The 16,575-nt window shown below is 40.0% G+C and overlaps 1 protein-coding gene across 2 annotated transcripts in view; it reads right to left on the reverse strand.

The window, feature by feature from the left end:
* ARHGAP18 (Rho GTPase activating protein 18) overlaps nucleotides 1–16,575 on the reverse strand; it is a 100,951-nt gene that overhangs the window by 34,268 nt on the left and 50,108 nt on the right. For both annotated transcript variants that reach the window (XM_055810826.1, XM_055810825.1), the window contains exons 2-3: nucleotides 5,290–5,489; nucleotides 2,730–2,965 (exon numbers count right to left, since the gene is read on the reverse strand). In XM_055810826.1, the coding sequence (XP_055666801.1) occupies nucleotides 2,730–2,965; nucleotides 5,290–5,489 (436 nt within the window). The remainder of the gene's footprint in view (nucleotides 1–2,729; nucleotides 2,966–5,289; nucleotides 5,490–16,575) is intronic.

Raw genomic sequence — 16,575 nt, forward strand, 5'->3', positions numbered from 1 at the left:
CACACCTATAAAACCAAGCGTGTGTTTGTAGAAACTCCTGCAATTCAGGGTTATGCAGAAGCGCACCTGTGTTTTTCAGTAGAAAACCCTTTGCCAAAGTCCAAGGGGATCTGAAATCTAGGTAATTAAAAAAGAAGTAATTAAGTACATTACCCCTTTTCCTAAAAGGCTAAGGTATAAGACTTGATTTTCCAGAGTTACAAAGACTAAGAAATTGTGGTCTTTGACCTGAAGCCATAATTTGCACTGGAAAGTATATGGAAAGGGAATGTGGAGGAGACCTTTTGACTGACTCAGTTGAAATACGTCCCTCTTGCAAAATCTTGCATGGTTGCCTCCCTTACAAAGCAATCCCATCTCTTTTGCAGGGTGGCCTGGCATTAATATCGGTGCTTACAGCTTATAGTCCTAACAGCAAAACTGGAACACCCTGAAGAGACAACAAAACAGGAAAGGATTTGAACCATCTTCTTCCTTCTACAATGCTGCACTACCCAGTCTCAAGATTTGCCCCATTCTATGAACTGGATGACACCTACTAGAGAAAAAAAATATTTTACAACCTGTAGAAAATCTACACCCATATAAGTTTTTACCCATATATGATTTTTATTATCCTTTTGGCAACTCAAATCAACAATGAATGTTTAGCACTTTGGATTTTTAATTTTATTTTACTCAAGCATTGTATAACTCCATGCATACTGAGGAAAAAAAAATAAATCAAGTTTTAAAGATTTCTACTACCAACACAAATCCGCTTTTTTTTTTTTTTTTTAAATATGAGATCTTGAGAGGTGAAAGAAGATAGCATGACTGCCCAGAAAATTATTACTGTTTCACAGAGCAGTAGAAGGAGACTAGGAGGCTGTCAAGATACCGAGTCTAGCTTCTCTTCAGGAATATGGCAGGAAATTTAGTACCAACATCAACACAATTGTTGTGTTGATCCAAAACATCAAGACTATTGTTTTACCTTTCCTCCTGCTTTCCTCCAGGTGAAGGGAGGTTACAGGGATTTGGAGGCTATTATTAAACTGGAATGACTTCATACAACTGCAGATGGCTTCAGTCCTCTTTTGTTACGTAAAAAGCTGTCTAATATTGGGAGAGTAACAAGGCACCGAGACAAGTTACCTAGGGAAGTGGTAGAAGCTACTGCACTACAGGCTTTCTGTGACAGATGAGATGAATAACCACAAGCAATGATTTCTATACAATTATCTTGCTTTGCAGAAAAGAATGTGGTATAGGTTTAAGGGCCTACACTTGTATTATTTTATTTCAGTCAAGGAGACTTGTTTAAAAGAAGTCTTATTTTCCCCGGTTATTTCTACATTTAATAAATATTCTAAACTTCTGTTTTATACATCTTAAATGGCTACAATCATTTGTCTGTTTGCATTTCTTCTCACTGATGTCATCGATATAAAAACATCTATTTTAAGATACACAGAAGTCTACTGAACACTGTGACACGATTTTCAAACATTACAATGTGCAGCTTAAATTCAGGAACATGAGTATTTACTGCGCTTTACTGAAATAACACACTTGAAAGGGAAATTATACTGCTTCAAGCTATATGATATTTTACCTAAATTGCTCTGCTATTAGAACTTGTAATTTTTAGGTGTAGTCAATTCCAAATCAGATCCTGGAAAGCTTTTATGGAGTTAATACACCATTTGCAACCACATGCAAAGCAGAACCGTGGAAAAGGAAGTTATGCCTTCAGAATTTGAGCTTACACACTCCCCTCACTACATTTCACTCTAACGAATTTGAAAGTTGCTGAAGGAGAGGAAGCTGTTGGGGGAAGAAGGAAGTTAAACCCCCTCAAAATTCACCTTGCTTTCCATGACCATTACCATTGCACTGAATGGCAGCAGCAGCAGTGAGAACAAAGGATGGGGCTGAGGTCAAGTAAGCTAGCCGTCCACTTCCATCAAGTCAGAGTGTCTTCTTACAGCTAAAAATCTCATTGCTTTTGGGGGAGCAGACAAGACGCATACATTTCTCCACAGAAGAGGAATTCTAATCATAGTCTCCATTTCCCTCCTTCCCCTTTGCTGCATATGGGACAGGAACTCTCCCATTCGCTACCCCATGAGGGAAACTGGGACCCTTCAGGACCTGTCAGAGCAACTTCCCACACACAGTTTAAAGACACACACAGGCCCTGGGAGTTAGTGAGGGGTCTATGCACCCAGAAGACAGGCATAAAGACCTAGCCAAAATAGAGGAGGTTAGGTTGATGTCCCCCTTTTCCTTTTTTTTTTAAAAAAAGAAACAAGAGCAGCAGTACGTAACAGGGACTGCCACCTATCTGGCAGATCCCTCAGGATGGATTCAGGGCACTACCACACAAAGAAAAAAGCAGGCTTTTGATAGCTCTTTGGGTGACTGTTGTCACATGTTTTGCATTAGCGTTAAAATTAATTCAGATTAATATCTTTACCACGGAGTGGCTGTTCTATTCATCACCTTCAAGTAATATAAGGCCAATAAACATACTTCTTTTTACATACTAAAATTGCTTAATGCAATGTCAAGCTGGACTAATGCTAATCCCGTAAATTCAGCAGAAAATTCCCTTGAAAATCAGTGAAAAGGTAGACACAGATCTTGAAAGATTCCTTTTGTGACTGCGCATCCCTCTTCTCCCCCCCAACCATACATGTCCCTCTCTCTCACAGAATCAAAGAAAACAATGGACAGGAACTTACTTTTCCCTTTGAGTCATCTTGTATCCTGAAGATATCTCTGACATCAGGAATCTGGTGCTGTTTGTTTTTTTTCCTCATGGTTTGTGTGACAGTCTCTACTCGCTTTTCTACTGCTGCCTTCTGGGTTCGGGTCAGTGTGGACAGAAACACCATGCTTTCCAGGGAGTCACCAGAGCTCTCACCAAACAGATTTGACAGACCTGCCTCCTTCAGCCATTCCTCTTCCAGTTCTCCCTCTGAGCAAGGTGAAGAGAAAAAGGCACAGATGTTGGCTTTTGAGTACTGCTAAGCACACGGGATGTTAATGCCATGGTACAGTTAATGCAGTTCACAGGGAAAGTACTATGGGGATCCACAATTAAGAACTACTTACACTGTCCCAACTTGGAAAAAAGCTATTGTTTGTAAGAGCTTTGAAAGGGTTAACATACGATATCAAAGCTTTTAACATAGTTAATCCAATACAGACTGTTGGGGGCAATCTTTATAATAATCTACAGCACTTCTATTAAATCATATACCATTTTATATTTATGTATCCAGGCATAAATGTGTATGGGGAAGTCTGAAAGCTTCTGATCCTTGCTGCTTCATTGATTTTTAGTTCAATCCTCAATCTTTTTAGCTCCCTTACGAACATGGTTCTGCCTACATTTCTTGATATATTAATCCTACAGCTGTCCACCAGCTCAATTTAATGAAGGACAAACCAGGCTACAGGAGTCAACTTAATGCTGTTTTTTAATCGGTTCCTATGACATCGTTTCCAGCCTGCTGACATGACAGCCCACAAAACAATTGTTGCTTTAGTCTTACAGCTGATAAAGTATCCTTTATTGACAGATCACTGCACATGAAATTATATGATATATGAATATCATATGATATCATATAATATATATATGAAGCTATAAAATACTGTCAGCAATGGCAAAACTTCTGCTTCTGAAATCAGTATCTCTCTAATAATACTTTCTTTAAAACACTAAGTTTTTTAAAACACGCTGTGGCAGCTGAGCTTGTGCCAAATGCCAACAACCCTCTCAAATGTTCAAGCAACCTTTCCACTTATCAGGTATCTAGAAGTACTCCAAAGCTGGCATATCAACTTCACTGTTGACTGCAGTTTCCCACAGCACCCAGTGCACATCCAAGTGGGCACCTGAATATTAACAGCATTCAGAAGAGGTATAAATTTTCAAGTAAAAATTTTGCTATGGCATGTGCCAAATCCTGTGCCCCTGACAAAACTCTCACATTTTGTTATTAGGACTGGAAAGAAGAGCTATACCCCTTCTCCAAAGAAAATGTGAGGTATATCTCATCTCTCCCCTGCCTTGCCTTTGCAGGGCTTTGTCTCAAGCAAGCTCCCGCCCAGGCAGGCCCATCAGCCAGGTGCAGTGTCCCACACATTCAGGAGTACTCATTAGGCAAGGTGCGGGGCAAAGCAGCATCTGCTCAGTCTGATCAACTCAGCTGTGCTGACTCCCTTGGGCTTCATGCCAGAGTGAGGGGCTCAAGCTGTAGCAGTTAACTAGGGGGAAGAAGGCTATATATAAAAAGGAAATGGTGGGTTTTGGAGTGCAGAGCCTGAAGCAGCATCAGTGAGCTGAGGTAAGAGAAGAAGCTCATGTGCTGAAGAACAATGGGCTCTGCTTCTCTGGAGAAAGCCTTGAAGCTCCATCAGATGCCCTGCTCCCTGGGCACATGGCCTTGGAGCCTTACTGCCTTCTCCAGAGGCCACATTGTTACCCTCTTCAGAGGGCTTGTAAATAGCAGTGATGTTTCAAAACACCTAGGGAGGCAGAAGTACAAATCCCTTTGAAAGCTAATGGAGCACATTCTTCTCACTCATGCAGAGGCCATACCAAAATGCAAAACTCACCATTTCAATTTACTGAGACTGTGGGCCTCTTGTAAGAATGGGGAGAGACAGATACTGCACTGTTAAAAAATAACTTTTGAGAGAAGAGTAGCCGTAAGGCCATTACTACTCTTTTGTCTGATAGGACAAGAAAAATAAATGGCCCAACTTCTTCTAAGATCATGCCCTCAGGAGTGTCCCATAATTAATGCTTCTGAGAAACAAAAATAATACAACTGAACAGTCACAATAGTTACAAGTGTAGAAAGTTACTCACTAAACTTAACCCGGTTAATCATTGGCTTGTCTTCTAAAGCGTGAGGTTTCTATCCACAATAGCTACAATAACGAACAACATACACAAAGAGTGAAAGGGTAAGTTAGTTTAACAGTAAACTACAAATAAAGCTTCAATTGTTGTGATCTGCAAGTATAGGCACCTTTCTAATGTTCTGCAAATGCCATTTAAAGGAAAACCAGCCTTTTACTCATCTCTGATACAATTCTTTTTCAGGGCATTGCCTGTTTCTGGTGATATGCATCAGAGGCAACAGAATTTTCAAAGTGGATGTTCAGCAGAGTGACCTTCTTTTTGATTTCAATGTGTTTGGTGGGTGCCATCTCTTGAAATAATACTTAAAGAAAAATTCCTAAATCAGCAAACTGATGATCATTCACAAGAACAGATTTCATTACCATCTGGCTCTTTCACTACAAGTGCTACTCGTTCCTCCTGATTATTTCCTCTAGTTTCATGGATGTTTTCAAGTTCTTTCCAGTAGTCATCCATAGACAGTTCATCCAAGGAGTCCTGGGATCCTGAGCGGTCAAACGATGCTCCATCAGGGGTCTTCTTGGAATGGTCATGGTTCATTGTATACTGGCCAGACCGACGGCTATAAACATAGACAAAAAAGCAAATCCTGGTTAGCATTCTTAAGATACAGGATATATTAATATCTGTGAGGGCAGCTGGTGATGAATTGTGTCAAAGTATCAAGGCAAACTGCTGTCAACAAGCAAACCATGATATTAAAAATGGCTTTTAATATCTGGAATATATTTTTAATTTAAGATTTCTGCTGTACGTATAACCCAATGTAGAACAGCACAGGAGTCTGTATTAAAGAGGAAATAGTGAATGCAAGTTCTAGTAGCTAGTTACAGCAAACCTCTTATTCAACTCACACCAGCCAATTCCACAGACTTCACAGTACATATCTTCCTAGCATTGCCATTCATAAAGAAGTTTTCAGAAGTGCCTTTCTGCTCGAGTAAATTCTTATGGGTTGATAGTACCTTTACTTCTTTCCTTTGCTAATCAGCTTTTATTTTTTATTAATGTTTAGTCTGGTATCTATGACCTTAATTACAGTTGGGAAAGGACAAAGTAAAATTCCTGAAGTTACAGTTTGTGAAGTAAACTGGTGAGTCCAAATGTTTAACAAAGGCTACTGTTTCTATCTTGCTTCCTCTTTGACTGAAAGCTTACTACTTCTACAATTTGATGTTACTAGCTTTTGGTTCACCCCAAGTATGTATGTTGCTAAGGCTTTCAAAAGACATCTTTCACCTTAAGTATAGCTGTGACTAGAAAAAAGAAAGCAACAAGCTGAAACCTCTAGGTTTTATCTTGACCTCATTAGGTCATTAGCAAAAATTACCACTGACCTAGCAAAGAATTCCTCTTAGAAAGTGCAAAGGTTATAATGATGTCATTGAAGTTACAGGTCAACCTTACAGTCAAATATACCAAATCAAAAGCCACAAACTGATTCAGAGTATCAGTGGATTACATGAGTAGCAACCTATCTAACTTCAGAGTTGGCCTTACTTTGAGTGGGGGCAGACTGGACAAAATGATTTCCAGTGGTCCCTTCTAAACTAAGTTACTCTACTATTATGAGAGTATATCAAAATTCTTCCTTGTATTAAAAAATAGTTCTTAACACTTTAGAAAGAGCTTCAAATGTCTTTTACGTCTGAATTTGTCTCCATATTCTAAAAAAGGAGTCATGGTTTGAGGTTAAGTAGTAAATATCACTTATTCTGAGAGGAAAATGTATCAAAGATCAAGCATTGTGGATTTATCACAATGTAAACGCAGTAAATTAAGTCCTACCTTCCCATTTGGCTGACTTAGAATGTTTATCTAGAAAAAGCACCTTGTCCTTATGTTTTATCTCGTGACAATTGACACTTGTTAGCTGCCCCTAAGTAAAAAAGTCATACATTTCTCGTGAAGATAAGCCCCTTCTGTGTACAAGTCACAAATCCTTTCACACCAAATGTGCTCGATTCTCCGATAAGAAATCCTAACTATATGGACTTTGCCTTTAAAGGTAAAGAGCCTTATGGAAGGACTGAGTTTCCACCTTCTCTGCCTCTCTGCTCCAGGTACTAAGTTAATAAATTACAATGAATTACCAAGCTAATATGCACCCCAGTGCCATTCCTTAATCTGCCCGTATTTGAAAGCCCAGGGGGAAACAAAAAAACCAACCACATATGAAGAAGTATTTAGCTTCTGCATCAGTGGCAGTAACAACATCTGGCTAGTAGTGCATGTTACCCAATAAATACAATTTCTCCATGTAACCACCTCAGTTCTTAAACTTCTCCTGACAGGTGTGTCTTGTGTGCACCATGTGCTGCTTCTGAATCCAACACTAATCACTGCAGAAAGACATTCATGGAGCCGCATCAAAAGTCTCCCCAGCAGCCACCATCAGTGCTGAGTGTGGCCAAAGCAGGTCAGGCTTCCCAGCCCTTGCCCAGGCTTCCCTCAGAGCAGACTGAGTCCCTCTCACAGACTCTCTACACTGAACTGCAGTGGCTGCAGCTTATCGTCCCTCCGTTTAGCCCTGCAGAACTGCTCATCAGCTCTTCAGTGGCCTTTCACCTTTGGAACAACCTGCTCTCACTGACCCACCTCAGCTGAAATTTAACCACCACAGCACACCACGCAAAAGATAAAAATAACAAAACTGAATACATTAAAAGCATGCACTTCGGTGGGCTCTGGCAGGCTGAGCTGGGATACGCTGCAGCAGGCTGTGGCTCTGTGCCATGCTTCCAGGGCAGCACTCCTCCTGTCCTTCGAAAAAAAGCCAGCTCGTCACCTTCCCCAACTAGGTCCTGTTTCAGAGAAGTCTGTGTCCTGAAACACACAGATACTCAGCACAGAGCACTCAAGGCCATTTTCAGGGTCCTGTAAGCATTTGCTGTACATTAAAAACACTCCATTAACCTTCAGAGGCTGCACCTTACCCTTCCATCACCAGTCACAGGCCTGCCCTACTCAACCAAATATAAGCTGCTTTTCTGGTAAGGCTCTTCCCAGCCTGACCTTTCCATCTCTCATTAACAAATCTATACAGCAACTCTCAACTTTGAGCTGGCAGTAATGCCACTTCCCCTGGTGAAAGCCCTCAAGAGAGAGGGGGGGACAAATGACCGGGAGAACCTTCCAAGAAATATTCACACGAAAACCTCACTGCTCTGCTGTGAATCTCTCCTTCAGAATCCACGTCACTTCAGGCCATTCACAACTGGCCGCCCCAGCACTGGCAGCACTCGGGCTCCTCAGGAGCCAAGGCTACAGGCTGCTGCTCCTGCTCCACTCACCGATCCCTTCTTTTCCCTTGTCAGACTCGATCCAAGCCTGTATCCCCAGTTTCTCTTTGGACTACAAACCCTTTCAAAGCCATCTGCATTTGTCCACATCCACAATTCACATTTTGATGGGCTAGGCCAGAGAGAGGCTCAGGCTGGGAGAGAACAACTGCTAAAACAATTGCTGACAGAGCAGGTCAGATCTTATTTTCTCTTCACTTGGTCCAACGTTTCTTGCTTTGCATACCCCACCAGAGAAAGGCACTGGGGAAGCAGTATTTGGTGCATAATCCACACAGCAGTGCCTCCAGGCATCCTCATCTCCATCCCTCCTACGAACCCCTGTACACACAGTGCTAGTCTAGATACCACAGGGTTCGTGTACGTCAGAAAAGAAAAATAATGGTAAAAATTCACAGCACACGGAAAAACTGGTTGCCAATTAAGATTGTTATTTTTAGGTATCTGTTGACAAGGCCAAAAATATGGGATTTCTGCTGTGACTTTCCACTAAATTCCATCCTTCTCCAAACGTATGCTTAGTAAGCACTAGTTGTGCATCACACAATAAAAACACACTGGTGGGAACAAGTTAAGGCCAAGAAAAAAAGAGAGGAGAAGGGAAAAAGCAATCAATCTTAGTAATAGCATTATAAGAAAACTGGAAGAGGTATATGTTTTTAAAAATAATTAATTCCGCATTAACAGAAAGACTCATTAAAAAAAAAAACTTAGAAAATTATTCCATCAAATGTCCCATGTTGCAAGCTTTAGAATTTTGTAGAAGACTGTTTTCCAAAAAACTATCAGTAGAAAATAAGCACAGTTCATTACCAAAACAGCTATTACTAGGTTACTTCTCCAGCACATTCTTAAGTTCTTAGGTGTTCAGTTTTTCTATTTAAAATTTGAAAAATGCAGCTGTTTTCACAAGTATCTTCAATGAGATCTCTTTTCTTCCCCCAGCAAATGTAAGCTACTGCTAACAGTCACATAAGTAATTGTCAAACACTACTCATTTAGCATTTCAGGTTACTAAATGGCAACTTTACTCTCCAGCTGTCTTTTTGCCCCCCAGAAAACTAGTATTGACATTAAGGTCTTCACTAACAACACTCTCAAACTTTATTAAAATCTTACTAACACCTATTTCCAATCATAAGTAAATAGTTTACTTTTCAAATAACTTTTCAGGGAGCAGTGCAATATTCTCATTTCCAAATTACACAGTCAGTTCTGATCTGTGGTACTCAGACTTGTACCCTTTGTAGTCGATGAGATTTATGCCAGTTTATCTCGGCACAAAACTGAGCTCCCAGGTATGAAACCCATTCTTCAATATAGTTATTGCAGTCTCTTGCCAGAGTTAATCTTCTTGTCCCATCCACCGGAGATGCATTTATTTATTAGAAACATCAAGGATGTGATAAGAAGCACTCCAGCCCTTCCAGAGGGGAGCCGTTAAAAACAATTCTTGTAATGAACACTTCATTACATTTACAAGGAAAGAAACCAGATTTGGGTTATTTCACAAAGCACTGATGAGCTTCATGTAGTGGCAAGTACTTAAGGGAGAAGAATTGTGCATAAGTATTTTCTTCAGCCTTTCCTTTTGTGATGAACTGTGTCTCAGCCTTTAAGAAAACATGACTCTTCACACACCATACTAAAAATATGCTTTTTTCCAGGTTCTGTCAGCCTGATTTTGATTTCATTTGTAATCATTTCATACCACTGCAGTTGTCTTTGTTCCTTATTTTCTTTCCTGTGAAATCTAAATCTCCCTGCCTGATCATAATTGATACTTGTCATGTGTAAACTACAGCAGCTAGAGATTAATCTGTTAGTAAGATGCACTTCCACTGACATGTCAGATAAACTCAGCTCGTGGAAACTAATTATGCCCTTACTTTCATTTTTCTCACTAAAGAATTAAGGATTGTGATGCATTTTAAAACTGAGATGTGAAAAAGCCCCCTACAGGGCTAGCCACTAAATTGATGATGATCCGAAAATCATCTTTCTACATTGCTATACAAACATCATAATTGTATGATATCCTTATATACTATATAGATGGGTATGCATGAATTACATGTGTAAATATACTGAAAGGCAGAAATAGTAAATGCAAGGATGTTCATGGTCATAAAAACTAGGGAGCATAAATACACGGTTGAACCAAACATAATAGAATGGCACTGCTGAAAGAGAAGTGGAGGTCCTGTAGCAGGATTAGTGCAGGTGAGCTCACTGACTCCAGGAGAGAACAAAGTCCAGCTACTAAATACTGTACGAACAAAGCAAAAAGATACCAGTCTCTATAATCTCTTTTCTTCCTGAAAAAAAATGGATGAAACGCAACAGAAAGGGAGGAATGAGAAACACCTATTCTGCCGACAAATTAGGAATTTCTGTACAGGGTCCTTTTTTCCACCCACTTCTGCCAAATTTTGGAATTCAAAATTTAGGCCTGGATCTTTCAGGAATAAAACCTGTCACAACTATACAAAGTGTCACAAGTGGAACAAGGGAAGAGCCCATCTGATTAATTACTGAGTTTAACCTCAATTAGGACTCAACTCTTTGGAATGAAACCAATATGGTCCTTTCCCACAGTTGCCTAACAAAGCCTATGGGAGTCTTAAACATTGTCTTTAAACAGGTTCCAAATTGAAGGCCAATTCAAAGTTCTACAAGACTAAAAATTTCACAAACATTTGTTTGTATCAGACAATTCCCAGCGCCGAGAACAGCGCGAAAAATAAGCATTGCGTTAGCAAATGATATAATTATTTTTCATACTGGACTATTACACCCCCCTAAGCTGCACACTGAAAATACAGTCTTCATATGCTTGGCCTTAAAAGCTTCTTTAAGTAATCCTGGCCATTAACCATTGCTATTGGGATTCTTGTACAGGCAATGTCTTGAGCACTGCAGCCCCTTCAGATGCACACTATGGCACCCCAACAAACTAGCACTTTACTTCCAGAGTTCTACAAAATGACAAAAACATATCTGACTACAGCTACATTATAGCAGCAACTTCTGAAATGCCCGTGCAAAGGGAATCATCACTCTCAAAGCTAGTGTACATTTGGCCATTTATGTTAAAGCTATTAGTAGTATTATTGCAGCCATACCTCAGCCGATACCGGGGCTCACTGATTCTGAGCATCATACTAGCACATGGTTAGATGTGTTAATAACCTGATAAACAAGATACACAAGGCTGGGGGGGGGGGGGGGGGGGAGGGGAAAGAGGTGAGTATTTGGACCAGAAGGTTGAAGCATGCTGTTCAAATTCATGGTGCAAGTCAGTGACAGAAACAAGAAAAATTCTCAGATCTCTGGAGTCTTTCACCACTGGACCACTGAGTGTTAAAGATCATAATCTGGCCCAGAGAGAACTGCAAGGCAGATAAAAGGAAGCTGTGCTGTTTGGATTTGTGATAGACTCCAGCACCATGGCCATAAATAGAGTAGCACTCTCAAAACAAAATTATCTTGTTGACATAGGAGTTACAAAGTTAAGCAGCAATTTGCGTAAGTAATTTTAAGTTTGTACAAAGGCTAACTAGATTTAAACAATCAAAAAATGCCTATGGGCACCGTGGCCTATTCTGAAAACTATTTACTGAGAAATCATTCATGAGATGTTATGCTCTTAAATATAAATACAGGAATTGCCAAGTCCTTTCTAATCTAAACAACAAAAAAAATGAGAGGGAAACAATGTGGTCTCCTATCCAAGGCTGAGTAACAGAGGTGTGGGAATAAATTAAGCTCCAAAGCTCCCCTTACCCTACCTCTCCTTCCAAGAAGCCAAGCAGCACAGCAAGGTGCAAAGACTTCTTAACTGAATTAACAAAGAAAGCTCTAATCTAATGGCTACAGCAGCTGCCTGGTTTGAGCTCCCTGTTTTTGTCTGGGACACTGGCCTGGGAAGTGATCACCAGACCTTCCCATAGCCACGGCACCTACCAGAAGGTCATCATGAACTTTCACAGCTTCTAGGCAAAGCTGCATCCCAAAGGTCAGACATGAAGACAATGCAAGGCCTTGGTTCCAAGGGTGTGTTAAATCAACAACACCACTTATTCTAATGGTTTCAACCTAATGTTTAAGAAATTTCTTTCTGTCACCCAGTATCCAGTATTTTGCAATGCAGCTTTGAGCACTTTTCAAAGTCTTCTGTTAAAGAAATGATCAAATTATAATTGATATGCCCATCAAAGCAGGTTGTCCTAAAGTAACCGAATTTTACGTAAAGCCACAGAGTAATGACACTACCTAAGTGAAGTTAAATTGTTTTTTTCTAAATGTAAATGTCTTCATCTTTGCATATGGCTTAACCCGTTAAAAAGATTCTTTCTATTTCATTGATAGCTAAAACCTCCTGTCAAACAAAAGTCAGTATCACTAGCTTTCATGAACAACAGGTAACCTTCAAGCAATACCTACCAGGACCCAAGTCTGGACATTTGGTGTCCAGAACAAGGCAAAAAAAAAAAATATATATATATATTAAAGTGCTTTTTAACTTTTAGAAGGCATTAGAAAACCTTTAGTCTGGGCTTCTATTTCTGCTTTTCATTCTAGCTCATAAATCTTGTCACACATTGCAACAAGAGCATCCTTTCCTTTCTACCTTTTCTGTCATTTATTTTTTCCATGACTGACTGCAAACTCCTGCAACTCAGTCTTATCAAGAGAGTCATAGAAGACAAAGATAACAGTAACAAAGCAATGTAATTTTCAGTATTTTTGGTGAACTGATACTTAGCACTCCCAACTTAAAGAGTTTTATTTTGCCTGCTCTGTGACCTTATGGGACATTTTGAATGGCAATTGCAATCAAACTTGCCCAAATCCCCATTAAGCTCCAAAGAAAAGCCAGAGAAATAGGAACTGAGGCAAAGCTCTACTCTCCTTCCAAAGACAGAGTACAAAGTGATTGCAGAGAGGGTATAAAACAGTACTCACTTTCTAAATGAGCATAAAAAAAGGCTGAGCAAAGAGAATCAGGTCTCTTAGGATTTTTTGTAATACCATCAGCTGCTGTTAATACCTGCTCAAAACTGCTCTGGAGATTAAAAAAAAAAAAAAACACACAGAAAAAAAACCTCCAACAAACAACAAATCACCCTCACCCCAAAACCAATAATCGAGAAAACCCCACAAACTTGGCATTTTAAACACCTCCATGAATAACAAATGCAAGATAGGTCAAAGTTAGGGCTGCCAGACTAGAACTCTAAAAAGTGTGTGCATATACATATACAAAGACATAAAGGCATATACATATATAAACACACACACCCCATACTGCTTCCAGCCACATCCTCATTATTATTTATGTAAGATTTTTCTACCTTAGTGAACACGACCTTCCCCCTTTCCCAACCCCAACCTGTCACTGGAGAAAACAGGAAGGAAATCCTGTCAATGACACAGGCTGTTAAATTAATATTCTAATCCACTGCACCAGAAATGGGAGATTCCAGATACGATGCCAAAACTTAATCTGCCTCAACTATATGCAGCACTTCTAAGAAGATTAAAATATTTCATGACATTTCCTTTAACAGGACCTCGTGTTCTTATACAGCCATTTAGACTACTTATTTTCTATTTCTGATTAGCTAAATTATAATTATGGTAAACTGATACACATGCACATCCTATCGAAAATTACAGTATAGATCATTGGCCCCCATGTATGAGTGATGATGTGAAATCATTTACTACAAAAAATAGTGTTAGAACTATAACATATGCTTCTGAACATTTGCAAAAAGAGCTATTTGATATGCCATCCCAGGTTGCTTCAGAATAAACGTGATTTTGTTCCACTCCACACAAGGTGAGAAAGAACTCAGGATTGACAAATGCAGCCATGAAGCCTGTCTCCCACAAACTGACTGCACCAGTTGCGTTTCCTTGTTTGGGGGGGACTGCTGCATTCTAGTGTCTGAGCCGTTCAACTCCGTGCATGCTTTTAGCTTTATTCTCCAACCTGTTTCTTTTAGTGAAAGGTGAGTGACACTGACTCAGATTTGGAGCTTTAAATAGAACATCACATATTATCGAACTTGCAATAAAAATTATCACAATTAGATAAACTGAGAAGTAGTATCAGAAGTCAGTTTTGGTTTTACTTCTGTATTGACAATATGAAGTAGACCATATTGTCCCAGGTCCTGCCATTCTGACCCTTTTAATTCTCATGCCATTTGAATGAAGAGTCTCAAAGGCTTTGAGAATACATTCCTATTTTTGCCCATACATAGAAATTTCTACTCCAGGGAATGCAAAATCCACCAGAGGCAAAAACAAAAGGGACAAGGGAACCTGTATAGATACAATCACACAAGCGGCACCATGTTAGAAGCAGGTTTGCAATGTGCAGACTTTTGGAAGAGTTCTGTAAGCACTTCCAGCTCTAAGTCCCACTGAATGAAAACAGAAGTCAGTCTCCAAACTCAGGCACCCTCTGTAATTCCTTTACATACAACCCTAATTGTGTTTAAAGCTCTAGTTTTAAAGAAAGCATATTGCACACAGCTAGGAAAATCAGGAATGGCTTCACTCGAATCTTCGTCACATTTTTGGCTCTGACCCTTGGTCAGTTGATTTACCTTTCTCATTCCTTCCAAATGCCTTCTACATCACCTGGCTTCATATGGACACAGATGTTTTCCTCTGCAGTTCTGATTCTTTTCATTCTCTACAACTCATATCAATTACAAATATGTATGCAAAACACGTTCTCTGCAACAAATCTCATGCTGCTCATTGGGAAAATACTCGAACAAATTGCACACATTTTAAAAGTACACTTTTTCTGTAATCTTCTAAGACAACCACTGGAAGTAATCTTCTTCCAAAAATGAGAATAAAGCCTGTGTGAGATTACTTCAGGCTCCATAAATATCAAAGAGAATAAACCAGGAAGTGAAACAGATAGAGTATTTGTAATTCCTTTACTGAGAGACACAGAGAGGAAAGATTTAAATAATTCATTTTCTTTTCACAGTGGAAAAAAATCAACATGGCAACAAAATCTGATTTAAGCTATCCTGGCAAATACCAGGACCATCTAGTAATGCACCGTTACAGCCATGAAATGATACTGGAGTCACTTTTGCGCCTCTAAAAGCAATTAGCTCTCTGAAAGTATTAGCTCTTACCATGTTAAAGGACCTATTAGACCTATAACCGTGTTACTTGCAAATATAAGGCCTACAGTGCAACTCAGTAATTCTGTTTATGCTTGAAGGAAACTGGCACACATTCATAGTCAATTTATTACAATATAATCCTTACATTCAGAATAAATTGTAAATGAATTTGTATGAGCATTCTCAAACAGCAGGCAAGGAAATCTGTGCAGGAGTCTAAAAATGTTTTCTAAGGAAACTCTTTTCATTGCCCAACCAATCACCACTGAAGACCCAGTAAGATAAAGAAAATAAAGGTGCTCTCACAGAAGCTGGACAAGAGGGAGAGGAGGAAGCAGAAAGGGCCAAGTAGAGAAACATGTGCTGGGCAGGCCAGCACTCAAGCACCCTGAGGGATACAGGCCTGTTCAGAAGCAAAACGTCAGAGGATGCTTTTAAGAAACATTCTTAAAGCCAAGAGGATAGGAGAGAGGGGGGCCTCAAGGACACCGCAAAGGAAGGACCATCTGGGTTTAGTTCAGCCTCAGCATGAGCAAGGAAGTATTTGCAACCGGTTTTAAAAGTGGTCACTGGGATTTCCTCTGTGCTCAGAGGAGCTAACACAAAAACGCTGCATATGTCTCCACACATGATGCAAACCTGCTTTGAGGAACTCTTCTAACAGAAGCCAGGCAGAGCATGCCACAGCAGAGATGGAGGGCAATGCAGGTCTGCCCTGATCAAGCCGTTCCCTTCACACCCCTTACCCACTGACCCACGGCACAAAGAGGGCAGTTGAAAAGTCTGTTGTCACCTCAGCAAAAGAAACGAGATTAAAAAGGGCTCCGAGTCTCAACTCTTACTTTTTATCTTCAAGGGCAACTGCTAAAGGCGTGAGCCTTTGACTCTTTTCCTACCGATTCCTTCTTCTAAGCAAATCTTCCCAGGAAACACCCGTTCCTGGCGTGTAACAACTGAACTGTCCGCAGCCCTCGCTGTTACCTATTCTAACAAGCACTTCCAAAGGCTTGGTGTCTTATGACCCAGCAGGAACCCCACTAAGTAAAACAAAATTACACTAATATATTCCCTCCCTCCTTTTATTTCTGGTAGTTTTTAAATGTCAGCAGACAACCAAGCATGTAGGAAGCCACTCAAAACTACAGATTCTCTCCTACCCTCTCCCCCTTCACTACCACCT

Source organism: Falco peregrinus, chromosome 7 (assembly GCF_023634155.1).
Source record: "Falco peregrinus isolate bFalPer1 chromosome 7, bFalPer1.pri, whole genome shotgun sequence".
Taxonomy (NCBI): Eukaryota; Metazoa; Chordata; class Aves; order Falconiformes; family Falconidae; genus Falco; species Falco peregrinus.